The sequence below is a fragment of the Myotis daubentonii genome, chromosome 7 (genome assembly GCF_963259705.1).
Source record: "Myotis daubentonii chromosome 7, mMyoDau2.1, whole genome shotgun sequence".
NCBI classification, from domain to species: domain Eukaryota; kingdom Metazoa; phylum Chordata; class Mammalia; order Chiroptera; family Vespertilionidae; genus Myotis; species Myotis daubentonii.
Genome location: NC_081846.1, coordinates 22,077,685 through 22,102,902, shown reverse-complemented (window position 1 = coordinate 22,102,902; position 25,218 = coordinate 22,077,685). Strand labels below are relative to the sequence as shown.

The 25,218-nt window shown below is 56.1% G+C and overlaps 2 protein-coding genes across 7 annotated transcripts in view; both read right to left on the bottom strand.

Annotated features, from left to right (window-relative positions):
- The window catches only part of VIL1 (villin 1), a 28,160-nt gene extending 15,759 nt beyond the window's left edge, over positions 1 to 12,401 (bottom strand). Inside the window, exons 1-6 of one of the 2 annotated variants that reach the window (XM_059703134.1) lie at positions 12,233 to 12,401; positions 3,501 to 3,585; positions 3,133 to 3,207; positions 1,886 to 2,082; positions 306 to 414; positions 44 to 154 (exon numbers count right to left, since the gene is read on the bottom strand). In XM_059703134.1, coding sequence (XP_059559117.1) covers positions 44 to 154; positions 306 to 414; positions 1,886 to 2,082; positions 3,133 to 3,207; positions 3,501 to 3,575 — 567 coding nt within the window. In that variant the 5' untranslated portion in view covers positions 3,576 to 3,585; positions 12,233 to 12,401. Of the gene's footprint in view, positions 1 to 43; positions 155 to 305; positions 415 to 1,885; positions 2,083 to 3,132; positions 3,208 to 3,500; positions 3,586 to 7,319; positions 7,404 to 12,232 lie in introns of those variants that run through there. The other variant, XM_059703133.1, reaches the window with a different exon arrangement.
- A 3,983-nt stretch (positions 12,402 to 16,384) lies between these two features.
- Positions 16,385 to 21,932, bottom strand: CTDSP1 (CTD small phosphatase 1). Of its 5 annotated transcripts, none has more exons than XM_059703121.1 (7): positions 21,546 to 21,932; positions 20,167 to 20,330; positions 19,686 to 19,787; positions 19,515 to 19,571; positions 18,814 to 18,906; positions 18,517 to 18,702; positions 16,385 to 17,999 (listed from the first exon to the last, which is right to left on the bottom strand). In XM_059703121.1, the coding sequence occupies exons 1-7, from the start codon at positions 21,610 to 21,612 to the stop codon at positions 17,871 to 17,873; spliced, it is 798 nt and encodes a 265-aa protein (XP_059559104.1). In that variant the 5' UTR covers positions 21,613 to 21,932; the 3' UTR covers positions 16,385 to 17,870. The 5 variants fall into 5 exon arrangements, with proteins under 5 accessions (XP_059559104.1, XP_059559103.1, XP_059559106.1 ...); XM_059703120.1 differs by having other exon boundaries at positions 19,686 to 19,790; positions 21,546 to 21,931; XM_059703123.1 differs by having other exon boundaries at positions 19,686 to 19,790; positions 20,182 to 20,330; positions 21,546 to 21,925.
- Positions 21,933 to 25,218: the final 3,286 nt, after the last annotated feature.

Below are 25,218 nucleotides of genomic sequence, written 5' to 3'. Positions count from 1 at the left end.
GCAGGTCGGGCCTGGGGGAGGGGTGATGCATGGGTAGGTTTACCCTGAGTCGCTCCATGCGGTTACTCTCCGGCCCATTCCACTGGATGATGAGCTTCCCGAGGTCCAGGAGGAAAACATCCCCGCGGTTGAAACTCTTCCAGGACATCTCCACCTGGAGAGCCGCGGGGAGGCTCAGACCCTTCCGTCATCCGACATCTCTTCCCCATCGCCTTCCCGCCCCTCACCCTTCTTCGGCCTCTGCCCCTCACCCCAACTGGGAGGGGGACAGGAGGCCATGCCCTAGGCCTCTGGTTGATGCCCACCTCTCCAGCCACCACGTTCCTCTTGCCCTTCACATGCAGCAACCGCTGGACCTCGCTGGAGTTGGTCTCCACGTGCTTCATGCCGGAAGCCACGCCCCCTTTCCGGATCCTGAGAAGAGGGGTGAGCTGACCCCAGAGAGTGGGCTGGGAAGTGTGACAGGGTGTTTGGCTAAGCAGGGTCATCTGAGGGCTGGGGCTGGGGCTAGGATGAGTGCATGAGGCACCTCAGGTACAAACTTGAAGGAGACATTCCCTCTCAGGGTCATGCACGGGTAAGGTCCGCATTGCCTGTATTTGCATGGCCCTGGCAGTGAATGCCTCCTGGAAGTTTGCTCCCTAGACAGCTCCATTCCACCTTAGTCTCTCCCCTGCTGGGAGTCCTTCAAAGGCAATGTGGAGGTACAGCGCAGGACTCTGAGGGCAGGGGTTGAAGAGAAGGAAAAGAGGGTAGATTCCGTGGACTGAACTGTGTCCCCTCCCAACCTCATATGCCGAAGCCCTAACCCCCAGTGGGATGGTACTGGGGATGGGACTGTTGGGAGGTAATCGATTTAGAGGAGGTTTAGATGACGTCAGGGGTCAGTGCCCTTATAAGAAGAGACATCAGAGAGTTTCGTTCTCTTCACCAGGTGAAGACACAGTGAGAAGGTAGCCATCTGCAAGCCAGCAGGAGAGCCCCCACCAGCAACCGAATCAGCTGGCACCTTGATCTTGAACTTGCCAACCTCCAGAACTGTGAGGAAATTAATTTACGTTGTTTAAGCCTTCCAGTCTATTTTTGTATTTTCTGTATTCTGCTATGTCAGCCTAAGCAGACTAAGACAGAAGAGATGCCAGCTCAGCCTTAGCTGGTTTGGCTCAGTAGATAGAGCATCAGCCTGTGGACTGAAGGGTCCCAGGTTCGATTCCAGTCAAGGACACATGCCCAGGTTGTGGGCTCGAAATAGGGGTCGTGCAGGCGGCAGCTGATCAATGATTCTCTCTCATCATTGATGTTTCTATCTCCCTCTCCCTGAAGTCACTTTTAAAAAATCTTTAAAAAAGAAGTGCCAGCTCAAGTGCCCAAATGAGTGAATACTGCTGTAAGTGTGGGAAGAAGGGGAGCAGCAAGACAAAAGGGAGGGGTGGGGACTGTGGCTACCTGGAGAGCTCCTGGCCTATAACCACAGACCAGTAACAACTTGGTTCCTGACCATGTGTTTCTATGGAAAAAGTCTAGAGACTGGAATGTGAGCTTTTAGTGTAAAAGTCCTGTTTCAGAGAAAGGAGCAGTCATTTGCCAGTTGGTTAGAGGGGAGGCTTGATGTGATACCCTGAAGGTTGATTTACAAACATTCGTGGTTCACAGAGTTATAGAATTTCAGAACAGCATTTGGGCAGCCAAAGACAGCACTTGGAAGGATGAAGACCAAGGACAAGGAAGCAGCAGAGGTGGGGCTGGGGGAGTGGAAAAAGAAATCACCCTCATGGGATCCCCCCAGCCTCAGGCTCCCTTCCCAGCTCCAGCTCTGTCCCCCAGCCTCAGGTGTGCCTCCCCTGCCCTGGTCCCACTCCCCAGCCTGCAGCGCGCCCCTCCATACACAAGGCCCTGCTTGAAGTAGCCACGGAAAGTCTCGCTCTCATTGCCCTGGACCTCTCGGTGCTGGACAGCCCGGCCCTTCAGGAAGTCGTCCATCTGCGTGGTGTAGATGGCAGCCGCCCCTTGCTCATCCTGGGACGAGGCCTGGCCAATCCAGTAGTGGATGTCATAGGACAGGTTGCTGCCCGTCTTATGGATCTAGGGAGAGGGAATGTCCAAAGTGCCTGAGACCTTGGGCTCCCACAGCGCTCTCCCGCCTCCCTGCTTTGCATGGTCTCCCATGCACATGCAGCCTGGGCCACAGATGAGCCCTGAGTTGTGGCACCAGCTCTTCCTCCAAGACAAGGGGCAAGCAGCTTCCCCACTGGGCCTTGCTCACCTCCTCTTTGGAAATAACTGAGCTGGACTATAGCAGCATTTCCCAGAGTGATGGGCATGGACCAGCAGAGGTCCCTGGGTGATTAGGTGGTAGACAAGCAAATGTATATATGAAATTACTATGTAAATATTTTATAGCTACTTTCTGTTTGGGACATGGGACATTGCTTTCCACTTCAGTGATGATATAGAGTTATATTCTTAAACAAATGTATTTAATTTTTAAAAGTGTGTTATATGCCCGGTTGGTGTGGCTCAGCAGTTGAGCATTGACCCAGGAACCAAGAGGTTGCTGGTTCGATTCCTGGCCAGGGCACATGCCCAGGTTTCGGGCTTGATCCCCCAGTAGGGGATGTGCAGGAGGCAGCTGATCAATGATGTTCTTCTCTTATCAATGTTTCTCTCTCTCTATCCCTCTCTCTGAATACAAATATATATATTTAAAAAGTTTTATTATAAATATACATATATATTTTAAAAAGTTTTGAGAAACAATACAAATGCATTAATAGTACAGGTAGAACCAGGATGTGGCCAAAACCAAAAAGGTGATATGAAGATGGCTGTGAGTTTGGGAAATGTGGACTCAAGTAGGGTGACATTCTACTAGTTCAGAAGGTCCCTGAGACTATGAATCCACAGAAGGTCATCTCAGCTGGGAGCCCAGTGGCCCAAAGGCAGGAAGAGCCTCTTACAGCTCCGAGCCTACAGAGCTGCCACTAAGCTGGGCACCTGCACACACCTGGTGAGAACAGTCTGGGGCTGAAGCCAGGCCAGCTCTTCCCACTGCCCCTGCCTCAAGTTTCCTCCCGGACCCCACAGAGGGCTTTGCTCTCTGTTCAGCCCCCTCTCCCACCTGCCCCTACTCACAGCGAGGACTACATAGCAGTCACCATCAAAGAAGCTACCAAAGGTGCTGGGAGGAACAGGCACCATCTGCATCGCCTGGAGAGAGAAGGGAGGTCAGAGGGGCTGCCCTGAACCACTCAGGACCCCGGCTTCCTCTACCCTTACACACAGGAGTTGGGAGAGGCAGAGAGCTGGGAGGAGGAGGGCATGACAAAGCTGATGAGGAGAAGGGATATAAGGAGGGAAGGAGGTAAAGGAGCAGGGGAAGAGGCCATGCCCGAGGATAGGGGAGGGGCACTTGGAGGGAAGGATTGGAGGACAGTAAGCATAATCCCCAGCCTTTTCTTCCCTCGGTCCTCTTCCCCACCCCACACCCAGGCAGACCTCACCTCAATCCTCCATATTTGCACCCCAGGGGTGGTGATGTTGAGGGAGCTTTTGACTTGGGCGCTCAGTTTGGTCATGGCGACGAGCCTAAGGGGGAAGAAGTGTGAGAGGAAGGACTGAGGAGCTGGGATCGCTTGGAGTTCAGGTGCTGCTCTTCCAGTCCAGCCCTGAGAGCTCCCAACGGTGCCAGAGGCCAGGGAGCTGGGGGGGAGGAGTGGGGAGATGAGGTTTGGCTCCCTACTCTGGGCCCTGATTGGCTGAGGGCCCAGACCCATTTCTTTTTTTCCTGAGACTCATTTCTAATCTTGTCACTCTCTTCCTCAAACACCTGACTCCCTATCACTTTCTGAATAAAGCCCCCTCTCCTTAGCCTATCACTTAAGGCCTTTCTAGCCTCAAATAATTTTTCTTTTTGAAAATTTTCATCAAAGATTGATTTTAAAAAATCAGAGAGTTGTGTGTGTGTGTGTGTGTGTGTGTGTGTGTGTGTGTGGTGTTGTTGTTTTTTTAAAGAAAGCAAAGAATAATAAGGGCTGAAAAATGTATGCACCCAAAAGAATTGACAAAACAGCTGTTCAAACAAATGCTTGTAAATGAAGTTCATAGAAGTCTTATTCACAATAGCCCCAACGTAGAAACATCCCAAGTGTTCATCATCAGGTGCATTGATAAACAAAAGGTTGCATATTCCCACAATGGAGTATTATTTAGCACAAAAAGTACGGTACATGTTCTAATATAGATGAACCTTGAATACATTATGTTTAGAGAAAGAAGCCAGACACAAAAGGCTTGTGGAATATGACTCCATTTGTATGAAATACTCAGACTAGGCAAATCCATAGAGATCGTATGGTTTTCAGGGGCTGTCGGGGGAGGAAAATTGGGAATCACTGCTATCGGTACGGAGTTTCCAGTTGGGATGTTGAAAAATACTGGAGTTAGATAGAGGGTGATGGCTGTGCAATGCTGTGAATGTGCTGAATGCCACCAAATTGTAGGCTTTGAGGTGGTTAAAATGGCAAATCTTATGTTGTGTGTTTTACCACAATAAAAAAGTGTATGCAGCAGTTTCGTGTTCCTTCCCAGCTACCCCCAAACACCCCTCAATCACTGTTCTCCTGGCCCACAAGATGTAGACTACACAAGGGTGGGGTCAGGTTTATTTTTTCAGTACTGAATCCTCCCTCCCCATGTAGCACAGTGCAGCACTTAGCTGGCTGAGTGGGTGGGTGGATGGATAGATAGATGGGTGCGTAGGTGGCTGAGCGGATGGATGGATGGATGGATGGATGGATGGATGGATGGATGGATGAATGAATGAATGAATGAATGAATGAGTGAACTCCCCACTGTGAACCACCCTCCACCTGCTCAGGTGGGAGAAACCTCCCCTTCCCAAGCTCTTTCATGGTATCATTTATGACACTTTTGGTTTTGACTTGTAACTGTTCTCCACTTCAGCTGCCCATCAGAATCACTTGGGGAGCTTTTAAATGATACTGACTCTCCAGTGGGCAAGCCACTTCCCAGGGATCCTGATTTAACTAGGCTGGGGTAGGGCCTGGGCCTGGGCGCTTTATTTTCTGCCTTTTGAGAGGCGAGGCATGGGTGCTTTCAAAACTCCCCGGTGATTCTGATATGAACCAGGGCGGAGGACCTGGTCCCCAGTTGTCCTCGTCCCTGGTTTGCTGCCCCTCCCCACCGAGCCTACCACGCAGCCTGGCACAGGGTTACCCTCCATGAGTGCTCCTTGAACTGATCCATAATGAGTGAAAGGTCAGGGTGCCCCACAGACCCAGCCTCGAAATGACAGCCTGGACTCTATCTAATCTCTGCACCTTGACTCTGAGTCACCTCTTGGGACAATGACCTGGCCTTTTACTGCTCAGAAACTCCCTCTTCTGAGTCCTGAGTGGTGACCCCCCGCCCTGGCACTCTGGAGTTTGGGGCAAGGTCTCCGGGCCCAGCCTCCCCTCCAGCAGATCAGAGCCACCTGCCAATGGCCAGCACAGAGCTTGTGCCTGGGTCCTGCCTGTGTCCCTGCTGGCCCTGCTCCCCTCCATGAGTCCAACCCACAGGGACCCAAGGCTGCCAGGACTCCTGGCTCAGTACAACCAATGTGGGTGCAAAGGAAGAGAATGTTTGTTTTATTTCATTCACCACCTTTGTCGACATCCCCTTTTCTCTGAGGCAGATTCTTTGACACTGGCTGTATGAACATGGGCCCTGTTCTTCGTCTAGGTTGGGGGTCAATTAGATGATCTCTGAAGTCCCACCAGGGACATGATCTGATTCTAGGATGAACAGCAAGAGGAATAGAGGGTGGACACGAGGAGGTACTTCTTGCCCATGAGAGAGGAGATTCAGGTAAGCAGGACTTGAAAAAGCTCCTGAGAGAGAAATCAGGATTAGGGACCTCCAGCAGCCTGGACAGATAAAGGGGAGCCTCCTTGTGGCCAAGGGTGGGTAAGTGGTTATAGGGAGGCCCCCCATGCTGTTTCTCACACTCCCCTCCCTGTCCTTGCTCCTGCCGTCCCCTTTGATGATAGCCCTCCCTCCCCACCTTTCTTCGCTTGGCTAATACTTAAATGTTCTTCTGGACTCAATTTAGGTCTCATTTCTCCCAGGAGACTGTCTCAGAATCCTCAGGCTAGTTCAGGGCCCCTCGTCTGGGGCCCCAAAGCATCTGGGCCGATGGCTGTCTTGTCCCCCGACCACATGGTGATGAAACGACCTGTTTGTAAGCCCGAGGTCCTCCAGGCCAAGGACCTAGACATGTTTGTCTGTGCAGCCCCCAGCTTCTAGCACATAGTAGGTGCTCAGCAAATAGCGGGAAGACTGCACTGTGGAATGGAAGGGGACTGACATTCTTGGGGCCTTGGAGGGAGTTAGGGTTCCTATCCAGCCAGGTCCCATCCTCCCTTTCTTCTCTGCTGCCCTGTTGTCCTCAGAGTTCAGGTCCCAGAGAGCCTGGGACACTGTCACAGCTCAGTCCTCAGTCATGCAGTCTGAGCTGGACAGAGATGTGACTGTTCCTGAAACAAGGACACCTTCTTGCTTCCCCGCGCCCATAACCACAGTGGGATGGACACGCCCCAGCCCCCCCCCTAGCCTACAGACTCTGTGCCCCCGGCCCTGAGGGTGCCTGAGCAGGCTTCCTGGGAAGGGGGTGGTCAGTGTGTCCCAAGACCCTAGTCTGGACTCGTCTCTTGCTTCGCTCCCATTTCAGCTGACTGGGGCCATAGTGGCTGGTGAGGCCAAGGGGACAATGGGTCCTGGTGGAAGGGAGATGGGCAGTTCGTGGAGCAGGGCCAAGCACCCAGTCCCCTGCCTCTGCTTTGCCCATTCAACCCCTGATGGCTACTGATCACACCCTAGGACCCAAGAGACAAGAGTCCTGAGGTCCCAGGAGTGTCAGGGGATGGTGACACCGAGAAAGAAACCACTTCAGATGAAAAAGAAATGGGTAAAGAGGTGAGAGAGCGGAGGAGTGAGGTCCGTGAGTCCTGGCTAGCTCAGGACTGTCAGAGTTTTAAGTCCCAGAGTCCCGCACCTCTGGATTCTCCTCAGGTCCAGGCAACGGGGATGGTTGGCACCTGGAGTGAGGCGCGGGCTGGCGGCAGCCAGGGTCCATGGTGGAGCCTGCACAAGTCTTTACTTGGAAGCCAAGGGAGCCACAGGCTCACGGTCTACCCAGACTCCAGGGCGCCCAGCCTCCCCCTCAGGAGGCCCCACGTTGCAGAGAGAAGCGAGGGACCCTGTCCTCTCCCACCACCGATGGGCCCGATGGGCCCTGTGTCCCCGCAGGGTTGCCTTACCTGCTGGAGAAGGCAGCTGCCACCTGGGAGATCTCAGGGAGTTGTGGCGAGCTGGCTGCGGGAGAGCGACCTTTGTCCCCACCCCCCTCCTCTAGGAACTGCCCTCTCCATATAAGGAAAGATAGGGCCCTTGAGAGAGAGAGAATGGCCGAGGGGGTAGGGAGGCAGGTGCCCAGCAGGTCTCTGGGAGCCAGGAGCCTAAGGACAGCTCGACAACCAGACCCGAAGTCCCTCACCCCGGGCTCCCGCATTCTGCCAGGGATGGGGTGCATTTCTGCCCAGGGCCCAGGCCCTCACTGCGGTGGATGGCACCTGCCAGGGAACAGGCTTCGCAGACCTCCCTCCTCCCCTGGGGGAATGGTTCGTGGGGCAAGGGAGCCCCAGAGCCAGAGATGCAGGGCCAGGGGTTCACTCGCAGGGTCCCTCCAGGACAGATGGGACCCTGACACCCTAGAGGTCTCTCATACTTGGCATGACACTCGCTCAGAGGGGGCACATTGTTCTTCTTGCCCCTCCACCCTCTTCAGGCTCCACCTGGAGTGTTTATGAGCTGCCATAAACCAGTGCCTTTGGACTCTGCCACCCTCTCCCAGCAGCCAGTCTCCATTCCCTCCTGAGCCCGGGGGCCCAGGATTCAGGATGGGAAAGGAGAGCGACCCTCTCAAGCGCGGAAGTTGGCTTTGCCCACAAATTCAGCATCCTGGGCAGCTGCCCTCCAGCCTGCGTCCCTGCAGAAATTCTCCTGTCACCTCTGAACTCCGGTCTCCTGGAGGGTGAGATGCAGTGGGCTGGGTGAGGGCGGCCCACCTCCTGACACCTCCCTGAGTTATGGAGACCGGATGTTCTATGTGTGCACATATGTGCAGGTGTGTGCAAGTGTGAGCGCTCTGACGTGCAGCCTGTTAAGCGTAAACACACTGCAAGTGAGATTTTGTTTTTGAAAATAATACCCTTCCCCTAGCTGGCTTGGCTCAGTGGATAGAGCATCAGCCTGTGGATGGAAGGGTCCCAGGTTCGATTCCAGTCAAGGGCACATGCCAGGGTTGTGGGCTCAATCCCCAGCAGGAGGCAGCCAATCAATGATTCTCTCTCATCATTTATGTTTTTCTCTCTCTCTCCCTCTCCCTTCCTCTCTGAAATCAATAAAAATATATTAAGAAAGAAAAAGAAAATAATACCTTTTTTATGAATAAAAAGAAGTATATGTTCATTCAATTGTACAAACAGGCAAAAAGGAAAGAAAAACTTATCTGTAATTTCACTATAAAGGTAATCTACAGATAAGTCACTATTAGCATTTCTTTCAACAGCATATGTCTACTATATGTATATGATACCTATCTACGGATCGATTGATCTATCTACATATATATACTTTTTTTTCTGTAAGAGAACATTTGTTGGGTAAATTACAGAGGCAGAAAAAGTAATTCCTAGAAGACATGGGCTTAGCAAACAAGTTCTGGAGGTGAAAGAAGGGCCGTGGAGCTTGGGAAGGAGGAAGCCAATGACCATACATACATATATCTTTTTCTGTGACATGATTGTTATTTTGCACTTCATTTAAATTGTCCCATGGCAGTCCATTTAGATAGCATCGTTTCTGTAACCAATAGCTCGTTTTCAGACTTCTAACTTATATCCAATTATTCGATTCTACCAAGAATGCTGTGGTAATATTCTTACTATGAAATCTTTGCCGTTAGACTGCATTCATTATTCTTTCTTTAGGATAAACTCCTACAAGTGGGGTTGCTGGGTCAAAGATGTGAGTAGGCCAGCTGCCTTCCAGAAAAGTTGCATTAATTGGTAGCCCCGTGTTCAGGACAGGAGGACAGGCGATTGCCTGTTTCTCTATTCTTCCCAGCCCTGGGCTCCAGTTTTTAAGAAAATCTTTGTCTGAATGAGGTATCACCTCACACCTGTCAGAATGGCTACCATCAACAAATGACAAGTGCTGGTGAGGATGTGGAGAAAAGGGAACCCTAGAACACTGCTGGTGGGAATGCAGACTGATGCAGCCATTATGGAAACAGTATGGAGTTTCCTCAAAAAAATTAAATATGGATCTGCCATTTGACCCAGTGATCCCACTTCTAGGAATATATCCTAAAAAAACCGAAACACCAATCAGAATGGATCCACTCCTATGCTCATAGAAGCACAATTTACAATAGCTAAGATCTGGAAACAGCCCAAGTGTCCATCAGTAGATGAGTGGGTAAAAAAGCGGTGGTACATTTACACCATGGAATACTATGCAGCAGTGAAAAAGGACCTCTCACCCTTTGGGACAGCATGGAGAGGCCTGGAGAGTATCATGCTAAGTGAAATAAGTCAGTCAGAGAAAGACAAGTATCACATGAATCTCACTCATATGTGGAATCTAAATAACAAAATAAACTGATGAGTAGAGTGGATCCAGAGACACAGAAGCATGGAACAGAGTGCGGAATCTCGGAGGGAAGGCCGGGGAGGGTGAATGGGTGGAAAGTAATCAACCAGGAACTTTGTATGCATATATGCATGGCCCATGGCCCCATACAGTGGGGTGGTGAGGGTCTGGGGGCGGGGGAGCTGGAGGAGGTCAATGGGGGGAAAAAGAGGACATATGTAATACTGTCAACAATAAAGAATTATTATTACAAATAAAGTTTTGTTACTCCAAAAATAAAAAATAAAATGTCTGTCTGAATGTCAAAAAGAAAATCAGCATTGTGTTGATTTATATATGTTTTTTATTACCAGTGGGATAGACCACTTTTAAATATATGTATTGCCTATGTCTTCTTTTGTGAATTTTAAAGTAATTTGTTGATTGCTTATATAGTTAATGCATTGAGATTGGTAGCCTGCCTGTCATTTATGGGTTCTCTACTCCACTTTGGTGCTTCCCTTTTATTTTAGCCTCAGGATTCTGGAGGAGAACCTATGTTTTTAAAAATTATTTCCAATTTCTTTATTATGAAAATGTCAAAAACAGAAAAATATAAATGATAGTAAAATAGTATAACAATAAACACTGATGGGCTCAAAAATTCTCCTTTGCTGTGTGTGTGTGTGTGTGTGTGTAAGTACATTGCAGATATCATGCTATGCAGCCCCAAATATTTAGCTTATCACTCATCTCCTAAGAATAAGGACATTCTCCTTTATAACTGTAATACAAGGCCCTGGCCAGGTAGCTCAGTTGGTTAGAGCATGGCCCTGATACGCCAAAGTTGTGGGTTAGATCCCTCGTCAAGGGCATGTACCTGGGTTGCAGGTTCGAACCCTGTTTGGTATGTGCTGGAGGCATTTAATCTATATGTCTCTCTCACATTGATGTTTCTCTCTCTCTCTCTTTTCCTCTTCCTCCCTCCCTCCTTCATTGCACTCTCTTTGAAAAAATATCCTCGGATAAGGATTAAAAAAAGAAAAGAAGCAACCAATGAATTCATTAATAAGCAGAACAACAAATCAATGTTTCTCTCACTCTCTTCCTCTTTCTCTCTAAAAACAGTCAATAGCCCTGGCTGGTTTGGCTCAGTGGCTAGAGTGCCGGCCTTGGGACTGAAGGGTCCCAGGTTTGATTCCTAGTAAAGGGCACATGCCCAGATTGTGGGCTCAATCCCCAGGGGGGGCATGCAGGAGGCAGCTGATCAATGATTCTCTCTCATCATTGATATTTCTAGCTCTCTCTCCCTCTCCCTTCCTTTCTGAAATCAATAAAAGTATATTTTTAAAAAATAATAAAAATAAAAACAATCAATAAATAAAATAACTGGAATACAATTTTCACATGAGAATGGTATCACAAATTATTTATAATATCATCTTCTATCCAGTTCATGGTCAAATTTCTCCAATTGTCCTCACAAGGACTTAAACAACTATTTTTATTGATTCATGATCAAATTAAGATCCTGCATGTCCTTTTATTGTTATGTATCTTCAGTATTGTTTTTTTTATTGTTTTTTAATTAATTTATTTTTTAATATATTTTATTGATTTTTTACAGAGAGGAAGGGACAGAGATAGAGAGTTAGAAACATCGATGAGAGAGAAACATCGATCAGCTGCCTCCTGCACACCTCCCTACTGGGGATGTGCCCACAACCCAGGTACATGCCCTTGACCGGAATCGAACCTGGGACCTTTCAGTCCGCAGGCCGACGCTCTATCCACTGAGCCAAACCGGCTTTGGTGAGTATTGTTTTTTTAATCCTTTATCTTCAGCATTATTTTTAATCCTCACCCAAGGATTTTTAAAAATATATATATATATTTTTTAAATATATATTTTATTGATTTTTTACAGAGAGGAAGGGAGGGGGACAGAGAGTTAGAAACATCGATGAGAGAGAAACATTGACCAGCTGCCTCCTGCACACCCCCCACTGGGGATGTGCCCACAATCAAGATACATGCCCTTGACCGGAATCGAACCTGGAACCCTTGAGTCTGCAGGCCGAGGCTCTATATCCACTGTGCCAAACCGGTTAGGGCGGGATTTTTTTTTCATTGATTTTTTTAGAGAGAGGAGGGGAGAGAGAAAGAGAAACATTGAGATGTGAGATACATTGATGGTTACCTCCCACAGGTGCCCCACAGGGGCCAGGACAAACCTGCAACCGAGAAGGTCCTCAGCCCATGCTCTAAACCAGTGGTTCTCAACCTTGGCTGCACATTAGAATCACCTGGGAATCTTTTTAAAATCCTGATTTCTGGGCCTCATCCTCCGGAAATTCTGTTTCTTTGTTATGGGGTGGGGCCCAGAAATCAGGATTTTAAAAAGATTCCCAGGTGATTCTAATGTGCAACCAAGGTTGAGAACCACTGCTCTGAACTTTGAGCCAAACCGGCCAGGGCTCTTCAGTGATTTTAAACCTAGAACAGTCTCCCAGCCTTTTTTTCTATGACATTGACTTACCCGAGTCAAGGACAGTTGTCTTGTAGAATGTTCACACTGTGGACTTGTCTAAATCTTTGTGTCTTATTTAATTTGTTCCTCTTCCTCCTATTTTCCCCACAAACTGAAAGTACCTCTAAAGGTTTGTCCTGGTTAAACAGGTTTTTTCAAGAATGCTTGATGAAGGCCAGCGCTTCTCAAACTGTAGTATCAAAGAATCACCTGGGAACCTTTTTAAAATGCAGAATCTGATTCGGTAGGCCTGGGTGGGGCCTGAGATCCTGCTTGTCTAACAGGCTCCCGGCGAAGCTGATGTGCCTGCTGGCTCTTGAACCGCACGGTGAGTAGCACGGGCAAAGGTGATGCTGTGTACCTCACATTGCATTGACTCGCGATAGATGAAGTCAAGTTGACGCAGCGTGAGTAATGCGAAGTTTGCTCCCTTGCTTACTGCCAGCATTCCACTGTACAGGCACTTTCCCCCATTTACAATCATAAGTCATCTTGGGGTGATAATTTGGCACTGACAGTACAAAAGTGTTATTTTAATCCTCACCTGAGGACATGTTTTTATTGATTTTAGAGAGGAAGGGAGAGGGAGAGGGAGAGGGGGAGGGAGGGGGAGGGAGGGGGAGGGGGAAGGGGAGGGGGGAAGGGGAGGGGGGAGGGGAGGGGGAGGGGGAGGGGGGAGGGGAGGGGAAGGGGGAGGGGGAGGGAGAAGGGAAGGGGAGGGGGAGGGAGAGGGGGAGGGGGAGGGGGAGGGGAGGGGAAGGGGGAGGGGGAGGGGAGGGGAAGGGGGACAGAGAAGAAAGAGAAACATTGATGTGAAAGTGAAACATGGGTCGATTGCCTTCTGCATGCACCTTGACCTGGGATCAAACCCAGTGCCGCTTGACAACCTTCCAACCAACTTAGCCACGCTGGCCAGGGCAGTACGGAAGTTTAAAATTCTTTATTTACCACCTTATTCTTCTTGTTTTGTAATTACTTTTTAACCCTGTTTTCCCCACAGTATCTGTTTAGCTCGCTGCTGTACTCTAGTGCCTGGTACAGGCATGCAATGACTATTTGAAGGAAAGACATGGAATTTGAGTTCTGTTTTAATGTTATGTTTAGAAGATTGACTGTTGTTTTTGTTTTTAACTAATTTTTACCTTTAAAAAAATTAAAAAATGTACCTGGTACATTTACTAAACACAAACAGGTGTTTGTAAAAATGTGTCCCTCCCATCTTAGATGAGTCCCACCCAGTCCTCCAGCACTACTTCCCAGGATTAGCCACAATTCCCACTTCTTGTTACCCTACTGGAGTAAACAAAAATATATATGTATATTTGTCTACCTTTATATTGCTCTTTAGTGGGAATACACCAACACTATTGTTATAAATCTTACTTTGTTTCATTTACTGGTCTACCTTGGAGGCCATTCTATATCTGCTTGGATAGTTCCACCTCACTGTTTCTCCATGCATGGTATTCTCTGGTATAGATAGAGCAAGATTTACTTACAGTCCCTCACTGGTGGGCACTTAGGTTATTTCAAGTGTTTTGCTATTACAAACAAGGATGCAATTAATATTGGATACGTACAAAGTTATGTGTATATGCATTCTTTCTACAGCATAAATTCCTAACAGTGGAATTGCTGGATCAAAGGATGTCTGCTAAAAAAATAAAAATAAAATATGGATAGGTTTTCTTTTTTAATTGATTTTGGAGAGAAAGAGGAAGGAAGAAATATCAATTTGTTGTTCCAGTTATTTATGCATTCATTGGTTGATTCTTGTATGTGCTCTCACTGGGGATCAAACCTACAACCGTGGTGTATCTGGACAATGCTCTAACCACCTGAGCTACCCAGCCAGGGCTAAAAATTACTTTTGAAAAATAGTATTGTCAAATCACTCTCCAAAGAGGTTGTACCAGTTTACACTCCTGCCAACAGGAGTGTATCAGGTGCCTGTTTCCTCTGCATGTGTATGTATGTGCGTGTGTATGTGTGTGTGTGACAGGCAAATAGTGATGTCTGTTCCATACCGGGCTGTCATTTTCACTGCAGCTGACATCTCCAAAGCCTCTACCCCAGTCCCTAGGGCCAACCAGCCACAGCTTCCTGTCAAGTTTATCTCCTAGCTCACATCCATCCTTCCTTCTTCTTTGCACTCTGCCCCTGTGCCCCCGTTCGTCTTCATTCTCCATTCTCCGCCCTCCCCGGCTGTGGCCTCCCAGGAAGGTCCTCCGTCCCATACCCCTGACTTATCTTCCAACGTGAAGCTGCCAGGATGGAGCACACCTCTTTCCTGGTTAGTGTCCCCGTGTCCCTCAAAGACACCCACCGCCTGCAAGAGAGAAGGCCACTGCCTGGGCGAGCCTATAGGTCTGCATTATCTGGCCCCTCCTGCCTTCTGCAGCGTCATTTCCCATCTCCCCTGGCTGTGTACAATTCCAAAATTGTTGTCATTTCTCACACTCCCTGCTGGGGAGGCTCCAGGCTCTTGGGCTTCCTTTCTGGGGCCTCTCCTTGCTGAGGCCACCATCACCTGACTCACGCCTCCTTTCCAAACTCCTCTTAGCCTCACGTCCTCAGGATGCATTTTCCAAACCCTGCATCGCCACCCAGGCCGGTGGTGTCCCCTGTGCTCCCAGCCCGGCCTTCCATGTTCTTCCTCAACTCCATCCACAGCATTGAAAGTCTTAGATCATCTGTTCAGGCGTCCTTCTCCACACTAGAGTGTGGGTTCCTTAGGAGCAGAGGCAGGCCCTAGTCATGGTGTGTCCCCAGTCCTGGCACTGTGCCTGGCACACGGGAAGTGCAGGTATATGTGGTTACCTTGAACTCTGTGGGTGCAGGGTGGGTGGTAAAGGCTGACTGCGGTCTCAAAGTTGGGAGCCCTGGCGACTCCCTGGCCTCTGTGGGCTTGTGGGATGCAAATCTGGGGGACTAGTGTTTGCATGGAGAGCAGGAAACCAGTGGCACCCGAAGGAGGACAAGGGCAGAAGCAGGCCACCTGGGCCTTAACTGGGCCAAAGGCTCCGAGGCTCCAGCTCACAGGGGGCTCATGGAACTGCGGGAACTGCAGGTGCTCTTCCCAGGTCGGTGCTTCCCAGCACTTTCCTACCAGGAGCAGGGGAGGGGGGCGAGGGAAGGAAGGGGCAGCATCATACACGTGGCAGGTCACCCTCGGAGACCTGGGGGGCAGATCGCGTCTGGGACACCAGGAGGGAGGCTTGAGGATGGATTCACAGGGGGATGAGAGGTTGGGGGTGGGGGGCAGGGCCCAACCTTTGGAAGGGGCAGACCTCCCTTCTCCGCTGTGTGTGGGGGGGGGCGGGGGGAAGAGAAGGGGGAGGCGGGTAACCCCCGGGAAAGGGGTGAAGGAGAAATGTTCATCTTTCCAGGCCCCCAGGGTTGGGGTGGGGGCAGATCGCCGAGGGCCCGGCGCAGCGGAGCCCGGCGAGGCCGGAGAGGCCTCTAGTGGCCACCGTGGGAAGCAGGAGAGGGCGGGGCGGGAGGGCACTTCCTGCCAGGGCCCGGGGCTGCCCAGTTTTGCAAAGGAAGTGCTGCCAGGGCTGGAGGGGCGGGGGCAGGAAGTGGGCCGGGGCTCGTGCAAGGGCGCGGCCAGCGGGAGGGCCGGTGGGGGAAGGGGCGCCCGTCTCCCCCGAGTCCCCACGCCTCGGCCTGCCAGCGCTTCCCGCGAAGCAGCGGGAGGCCCACGGCAGCCTCGCTCAAAGGTCTTCGGTTTGGAGTTGAACTTGGCTCCCACTACCCCGCCCCGCTCCCCACCTACCCCCTCTGGGGCCTCACGAACTCCTCCCCTTCGCTCCGGGCAGAGACCCCACCCCTTCCGTCTCCAAATACCTTCCAGGGGCCTCGCCTAGGGACGCATTTCTGCGTAGCCTCTGAGCTAATCGTTCGGAGTTCTCCAGGGGCGGCATTGAAGCGGCTCTGCAGGGAGCCGATCTCCATTTTGCAGACCAGATGACTGAGGCTGAAAGCAGGGAAATCAGACAGTACTCGGGCCATTCCTGCACGTTCGCACTTGGAGCCCGAGGGGGTAGGGCAGCCTCCAGGACCGCCCTCTTCCCTCCACAGGGTCAGCTGAAGCGGAACGAGGCTTCCTGGGACAGTCACGCCCCCACTTCACCGCCCGCCAATAACCACAGAGGCAGGTTGGGGGTCTGGCTTTCTCTTTAGTTCGCGTCACACTGAGGGGCTCTCTATCACAGAGAAGGCACTTAAGTGGGAGGGTCATCAGATTCGGACCAGCCATGCCCTCCCTCCCGCCCCCAGCTGGGGGTAGGTGGGAAACAAGGACATCTCCATTCGACATCCCCCTTGGCACTGGTGTGTGGGTCCCCGTAACTGTTAGGCCCTGGGAAGAGCCCAAGGCCTTGACCTCCAGACTCAGCATTTGGGGGAGGGATTCCAAGTAGAGGAAGCAGAGCTGGAAGGCAGATGTCCTGGGAGCAGCCCTCCGCCAGCTGGCGATGAGGCAGGGGGCTGCAGAGAGTGGGCTGGCATGGAGGGGTGTAGCTTGGCAGGAGTACCCCCCAAACCCCACAAGTGTCCCACCTCCTATAGATCCCCTAAAGGCACGGGTGAAGTATGGGGTGGGTGGTGGAGAGAGATCCGCCTCCCCTCACACACACACTCAGCTGGTTGGCCTAGCACAGGCTGGGCACAGAGAAGGTGCTCAATAAATGTTTTAAATGAAGCAAAGAGGGTGTGGGTGACAGAGGACAGGGCCTGGGGCCTCTTGGCCCAGCTTGTTTCGTTCAGAAAATAGCAGTTTAAAAATGTAAAAATCCTTTCCTCCCTCCCCCCAATTTATGGGCCCGGGAAAGGGGTGAGGAAGGGCTGTCTCTACTCCAACCCTTCCCCCTCTCCTTCCCCTAAAAATCTATATACACATATACATATTTATATGGCACCATAAAGGGGTCCTGCCTATGCCCCCACACTTGGAGCTGGGGGAGCTGAGCTGCAGAGCCTTGGGTGGAATGGGGAGCAGCCCTCAGCTGAGGAGTCCAGAGAAGCAGGACTGGGTCCTGAAGGACAAACCCCTGCTGCTCTCACAAGTGGCAACAGATCTTCTCCCCTCCTGTGCCCACCCCGAGACAGAGGTGGCGGAGTCTGCAGCAGCCCCCACGGAGGAGGCATGAGGATTAGCTTCTCTCTGACCGACAGTCTGGAGACTGTTCCAGGCAAGAGCTGACCTGACCTGGCCCTGGGAAAGCCAGGCGGGGAAGAGGGCTCTACGCAAGGCACTTGGTGTCCACGTTCCCAGGTGGGGCCCAAGGCAGGGGGCAGTAGGAACCCTGCCCCTCCCCCAAGCAGAACCGAAAGGGCCGAGAGGCCCAACTTGGCAGCAGAGAAACACGGCAGCATAGAAAGAGAAAGGGGAGCAGCATGCAGGGCCCCGTAGGTCCCCCAAGAAGAGCGAGGAGGTTCTAAGGCACTGACACAGGGACCCAGGGTCTCACTGCCCTCTGTGCAGCCTGCTGCCCCCCTTCGCAGCCTGGCCAGGCTGGTGGGGGAGACGCCCACTTCCCCATGGCACTGAGGTGGCCCAGGCTGCTGGGCTTTCCTAAGGAAAAGTCCATGTGTGAAAGGTGTAGGTGTGGTCAGGGGCAGGTCCTGGCCCCAGGGCGCCTCACTAGCTGCCAGGCCGTGGCTGCCTGAGCACTGAGTACACGTCATCCACTCGGCTGAGCTGCTCGAAGAAGGGCAGAAGGTCATGGAGCTCTGTGTCACTCATGTTGTCAAACCACGAGGCCACCGGTACCTGGGCAGATGGGTGTAGGGTCACCACCCTGGACGCAGAATATGCAGGCCACCCCTGAGCACCCATGGCTGGGTGGGCTATCTCCTTGAAGCCCCTTACCCACAGTGTGCAAATATTCTGACAGCAGCACCCAGTAAATCACATTTACATACATAACAAAGCAACAATTTTACCAAATGAAACTTAATCTAACTGTGTGCAAAGCACTCTGATATTTCCTATTTTATTTCATTTTTTCAAAACCCCAACTAGGAACTGTTAAATTATTTTTGTGACCCACTAACTGGTCACAACTGGCCGCTTAAAAAATTGCACCTGCTCCAATGCCCAGCAAGCAGAATGATCTGAACGATCCATGAAGTACGGGGCGAGTGGGCACAGGTCTATGAGAGGGAGGAATGGGAAGGCACCAGGCCTGGGAAACCACCCAGCTTGGGAGCAGAGGTGGGGGAAGCCCAGATGGACGGGCCCTTTTCTTGGGTCCCAGCCCCCTATCCAGGCCCTGCATGGCACTCACGGCGTTGTCCGGATGGAAGACGTAGGAGGCAGGTGAGTTGTCCAAGATAAGCACCCGCCGCAAGTCTCGGCCCAGCCTGCTCAGGTCCTTGACGTAGTTCCCCCGGTGGAAGACGCACGACTCACGAAACAGCCGTGCTCGGAAGGCCCCCCACTTGTCCAGCAGGTCAGCTACTGGGTCTGCATACTGTGGATGGGAGGTGAGTCACCTGGGGCCAAGGGTGATCCAGGGGCCGCTGCCCAGAGGCCACGTGCTGGGGGGGGGGCGGGGGGGTTGTGCCAGGAGCCCTTCACTCACCTTGGCCAGACTGGCAGTGAACAGCACGCACTCGAAGAGCTCGCCCATTCGCTGCAGGAACTCGTCCACATAGGGCCGCTTCAGCACGTAAACCTGGGGGGCGGGCCAGTGAGGGGACTGCTGGGCCTCAGGCTGCGAGTGGGGGGGTGGCAGGGGGCTGGGAGGGAGCCAGTGAAGGAGGCAGAGGAGCACAGGGGGCAGGCTGGTCCCAGGTCCTATGGGGGCCCCACTTGACCAGCCACCCCAACTGCTGCTAGGGAAACCACCCCCTCTCAGAAGGGGATCAAAATGAACCTGTGAGTTCCAGGCTGCTGGCCCTGCCTCAAGGGGCATCACTAATTCCAGGCCCTTCCCGCTCCACGGCCTCAGCCAAATGGAGGGGCCTGGGGCAGCCCCCTCACCCCCAGGCTGCAGGGCACCGACCCCCGAGCCAAGTAATGGAGAACAGGCTGGACAGCACACAACCTATCCTGAATTACTTGAACTGGGTCCCGGGCAAGGTGGGGTAAGGGGGCGCCAAGAAGAACCCCATTCCCCGCAGGCCTCAGAGTGAAGTCCCTGAGGATCTGTGTGACCCTGGATAAGTCTCACACCCTCTCTGGGCCTCTGACATTCCACATCTCCCAAAGGCTTATACGAAGCTCTCAGGATTGGTGGGAAAAGCCAAGCCCACCGCCTCCCCCCAGGAGCCGGCCCCTCACCTGGTGGACAACCCCATCGATCTCCACGGGGATGATGAAGTCAGCATTGTTCACTGGCTATGGGGGAAAAGAGCGGCTGGAGCTGCGGCCAGGCCTGCCCAGACCAGACCGCCCTCCCAGGCCAGGGCAGGCCCCTCCGAACCAGGGCTGGGGGCTGCTGGGCAGGCCCACCTTAAAGGAGCTGTGCACCAGGGTCTCGTCCAGGTCGATGACCACGCAGATCTTGTCTGAGTCCTGGGCCTTGGCCTCGGGGAGCAGATACTGGACCGGGGTCTGCTGTGGGGACGAGCGGGGCTGGCTGGGGGCACCTCTCTCACCCCCGTCATTTCTTCATACAAGTCTTCCCTCCTGCAGCCCTCTAGCTGGCAAGTCACAGGGACAGGGGAGAGGCCACCCTCTTCCCAGATTTGCCCCTGCCACCTCTGGAGCCAGGGTAGGCCGCCTGGCTCTCTGGGCCTCACTTCCCCAATCGGGAAATCCGGGCAGAGAACAGCGTCCATCTGCGACAGGGACATTTAAATTCCCTTGGAGGAGCTCTCGGAGCTGTCAGGTGACAAGCTGGGTAGACCTTCCAGGGCCTGCAGGCTGGTCAAGAAAAACCCTTTCCCGTAACCCCCGTCGAGGGCGAGCCCAGGTGCCCTGCAGCCCTCACCTGGCCACCACGCACCTTGGGAACAGCTCCGTTTTCCTCCACAAGCAGGGGTGCCCCACTGTGGCTGGGCAGGGCCTCCCCATCATCCCGGCAGACGCAGCAGAAAAGTGAGTGGAAGATGCCCCGGCTTCGGGGCTTCTGAGAAGCGGATGACTTCTGGTCACCTGGAACAGGGAGGCCCAAGGTGGGGGCATGCCTGTGTGCCCCGGCGCCAGCCCTGGGCTCTGAGGGTCTGGCCATACCCGCTTCACTGAGGGAGGCGCATCAGCATGGCTCCAGGCCACCCCTCTGCTCCCACACGTCATTCCAGTGTGGGGTACACGGTACCCCATCAGGGAGTGGACCGGCTGGAGCGGGCACCAAGGGTCCTATCTTTTCCTCCCAGCCTCCACCTGCTGAGGTATCGGCCCCACTGGGGGCGCCTCCTGACCCCACCTTTACCTGAGCAGCCCCTGCTCAGTGGGGCCCAGGAGGGCCGGGGCCTGGGGTCCACTCCCGCCTCCTTCCATACTCTCGGCCCCTGTGAGTCCAAAGTCCTCAGACCCGAGGCTGGACCGGGAGGCAGGGGGTGGACCCGGGCCACCGCGACCCCGCCCCTCCCCTCTCTGCCCCAACCTCCAACCTCGAGCCGCGCACCCACCGGCTGATTGACAGCCTGTCTCCCCCGCCCCAGCCCCGGGGAGGAGGAGGCGCAGGCCAGGTGGGCAGAGCGGGAAGGACTCCCAGCCGCTGCAGTCCGTCCCCGGACGGGGCGGGGCGGGCCTCCAGCCCAGACACCCGCTCCCCCCCCCCCCCCCGGACCCCGCCAAGGCGGTCGGCCGGCTCCCCGGTCGGAACTTGTGTGCACAGGCCCGGGGCCCACGGGCTGCAGCCGGGCCGCCGCGGGCGCGCGCCTCTCCGGAGTGGCGGCTGCTCTCGGTGCCCGAGGGGCTGGGCGCCGCCACGCGAGACCCAAAGTTTGTGGGAATCGCGGATCAGTGTTGGCGGGAGCCTCGCACCCTCCCGGCCCGCTGTCACCTCGCGCCCCTCCCGCCCCGGACCCGGGGGTGGTGGGCGGGGTCTCCGGCGGCCGCGGGCGCCCTCCACACCGACCTCCCGGCCCCGCCGGCGCTTAGGGCGGGGGAGCGGGGGGCCTCCCCCCGGGCGCTGCGCACCGCCGGCCGGAGACCCTGACGGAGCCCGGGGTCCACTCCCGCCGCGGCTCCCCCGCCGAGCACACGGAGCGCCCAGGGCGCCGACCCCGCGCCGCTTCCCGGGCCCCAACTCTCCCCGCTCCTCCCGCTGCCAGGCGGGCTCCCGGGGCGGCGGCGGCCCGGGGAGGGTCCTGGCCCCCGCCCCCCGCGGCGCCTCCAGGTGGCCCCTCCGCGCCGCCCCAGTACCTTTGCCCCGCAGCGGGCCCCGCGCCTCCTCCTTGCTGATCTGAGTAATGACGGCCGAGCTGTCCATGGGGCCCGGCGCGCTGCGCTCCGGCCGGACTCTGGCCCCGACGCCGGCGCCCGGCCTCCCCCCCGGCTCGGGCCGGAATCGGGGCGCGGGGGGGAGGGGAGGGTGGGAGGGAGGGATCCCCGCGAGCTTCGGAGGGGAGGGGAGCCAGGTTCTTAGGGGGAGGGGGAGGGAGGGGGCGCGGAGGAAACTTTGTTACAACATGGAGTTTCCTCCCCGCGAGGCGGATGCAAACATGGAACCCGGGCGCCGTTTCAAGGCTCCCCCTTAAAAGGGCAACGGCTTCGGCGTGACCTGGCCGCGGCCGCGGCTTTCACCACTCCTGGGCCGGCGCGCTCCGCGGGTGGGGAGGCGGGTCCGGCCCGGTTCCGGCCGCGCTCCAGGGGGCGTCGCCTCCCTTCCTGGCGCCCGCCCGCCCGCGGGGAGCCTCTGCGGCTGCGTGGCAGGACCGACAGCTCCCGGCTGCGCCGCTCCGGGCCGGGCCCGCCCCGCCGGCGCGGTGCCTTCACCCCTGCGCATTCCAAGGCCCAGGGGCCCGCCGCTCCTGTTTTCTCTTCTGGAAAATGGGGATAAACTCTCTGGTTTTATCTTTGATTGTTGCAGGGACCACTTCGCGGAAGTCGTGAGCGAACGGTGGCCCTTGGCTCCCTCCCAGCGACTAAGATTCACACAATTACACCCCTGACCGGACTGTGCCCGTCTGCACCCATCGCAGCCGCGGGGCCCGGGGGCGTAGGGCGGGAAAATCCAACTTTTTGCCCTGGGACCCCCCGGCCCACCTCTTCCAGCTGCCCCGCCCGGCGCCCAGCAGAGCGGCCATCACCCGGCGTCCCCGCCAGGAGGCGCCCTCTCCGCGCCGTTCCCTCGGCCGGGGACGCGCTGCCACCCCTCCGCGCAGCCACGTCCCTCGGACCTGGAAGGAACGGCCCCTCCGCGCGGCCTTCCCAGCCCTCCCCACCCCACGCGGCCATCCGAGGCCGGGGCGGGGTGTCTGTGGCGCCCGCCCCGGGGACGCGCAGCCTGCGGCCCGGCCCTCGGCGGGGCTGACACGTCTTAGGCTTTAAACGGCGCTTCCGCCCGGTCGGTGCAGGCACACCTGGCCGCGTCCGCGCGGGTTCTTCACGAAGCAAACTCCCGTGTTACTGGCCCTGAGTGTGGGTTTCTGTTTCCTGTTTATTATCCTTTCGTCGTTATTATGTGTTCGTCATTTAAAAAATAACGCCAAGCCTGGACAAATAGGCCTCGGCGGCGGGGCGGGGCGGGCACGTCCGGTCCCGTCCAACCGCCGGTGCCAGGGCGGCCCGGGTCCCCCGGCCCCACGGAGCGGAGCCTGCGGAGGGCGGGCCCCGCCGAAGACGCGCAGCCGCGAAGCCGGACCCACCCTCCGGCCCCGGCGCCCCCCGCCGCCCTCGTGGCGTTGAGCGCTCCCCGCCGTCGGGTAGCGAGCGCTGGTCTGGCTGCGCCCCCTCCTCTGCCCTGGACGACCGGCCTGCGGGTCCCCCCACCCCGTTTGCACACGAGGTCCCTGGGCTCTGAGCACGAGGCGCCGGGCCCAGCTCCGCTGCGGGCAGAGGCGGATCCGGCCGCCGGGCCAAGGCCTCCGCTTCACCCCGAGGCCCGGCCGCCGACCCGACGGGAAGTGTGCGGCGAGGCCGGAGTGAGGCCGTGGCTGCGCCCTGACCTGGGCAGGCGGCTCTCCTTCCTCTTCCCCTTCCTCCTGCCGCGGGAGGACGGACCGGCCTGCGGTCCCCGGAGGCCAGAGGAGCTGACGCAGGGCTGGTGCCCTGGCGGGTCCGCTGTGCGCCCGCCTCCCCGACCCCCCTCCCCAGTGCCCCCGCTGAGCCTCTGTCGGGGCGGCCTCTGCGCCTGGGGACCTGCCCTGCTCCCAGGCACGAGGGCTGCCGCGAAGGGTCTGGGCAGCTGTGGGGACCGAGGAGCTGGGGGGGGGGGCGGTCTGTAGGGTGGGGGGTGTCTTGGAGTTTGTTCACTGTGTGTGGGGGGGGGGGGGCACACCCAGTGTCTCTACCCCAGCACGGGGTCGCCTTAGCACGTAGTTTATTTTTCAAACCAGGAGGAACCAAGTCCTGCGGGCTGCGACTTCTCCATCCAGCACGCAGGAACCCCATCTCCAAATGGGGGGCCGTGCAGGAAAGGCGGGTCCCAGGCAGCTCCGGGGAAAGTCCAGTTTAACCCCGGAGCTGGGAGGACCGCAGGGGCCGCCCTGGACCTGGAATGACGCCCTCTCATCGCTCACCTCTCGCCCGCGGTGACCCCCTCGCTGGCCTTTGGTCCCCTCCCCCCCGCATTCCTCGTCCCCGGGTCCTTAGTCCCGGGCCTCACTGCCCATCCGCTGCGGCCCCTCCCTGCGCCACGGGAGCGAAGAGTCCTCCGCTTGTCCGCGCTTTCGCCCCCCGCCCCTCCATGCCCGTCGCCCCGTGGTTATTCAGCTTCCAAGTCTGTCCAAGGCCTTCTCGGGTCCTGACCCCCCCTTTCCAGCTCCGCTCGCACGTGGATCGTTCCCACCCACTGAGTAGCGATTTGTTACTAACTCGGCCGCCTCCACCCGCGGGCGCTCCTGGCGGGATCCCCGGTCATTCGAACCCGCCTCCCTCCGCGCCCAGCGCGGGGCCAGAGCCCCTCTAACGCTCAGGGAACTGACCGGGGCGTCTGCGGGGGCACGGACGGCGGCGCCCGGGGGAGCTGGGGAAGGGCTGGGAGAGGCCTTTCTCCGCCGCCCCCCCCCCCCTCTAGCTCGCGCGGCCCCCGGTTCTCCAGGGCCAGGCCCGGGAAGGGACTTGGCGGCTTTCTCGCTCAGATCACCTCTTCCACGGTCGCTCTGGCAGAGCCCGACCCGTCCCATTCCGTGCCTCCTGGAGGGCCCCACTGGCATCGTTGCCCTTTTAAGAAAGAGGAAATTCTCATCAACAAGCGCCCTATCCTGAGCGCAGAGCTGGCCCCGCCGAATCCCCGGGAAATTAGGGGCACAGCGCCCGCTTCAAGTTCAACACCCGGAGAAGCCTGGCGACCCCTTCTCCGGGCTGCCGCCTCCGCTCGGGGCCAGGGTCCGAGGAACGGGAAGAGGCCGGAGGAGGGGCTTGGGGGAGCCTAGAAACCGCCCAGGGAGCGTCTGTAAAGTGCAGTCCCGGCCAGGGGCGAAGGCGTGTCGGGCGGCTCCCAGCGGCGGCGGGGCTTCCCCGCCCACACAGCTCCCCGTGACCCCCTCCTGGTCTGGGCGGATTCTGAGGCCTCAGGGCAGGAGGCCCAAGTGCCCGCCTTTTCTTCCGCAGCCGGGAAGGGCGAGGCTGCGGCTGGGCATGCGGGCGCGCGGGACCGTCCCTGCCCCCAGGGGGAGCTGGGAGTCCGCGCCCTGGGAGTGTGAGGGCCGGCGTGGGAGTCCCGCCGCCGGTTTCCTGGGGAGGCGGCCGAGGAATCGGGCCTCGGAGGCAGAGACTCGGGTTCCTATGACCCGGCGCCTGGAGGGGCGAGAACCGCGCCTCTGTTTTACTGCCTGGAAAATGGGATTGCTGGTGGATCAGAAAGGCGGAGGCCACTCCAGCGAGAGGAACTAGACTGCGAGAGGAGGAGGCATTGGAGTAGGTGGCTCTTCTT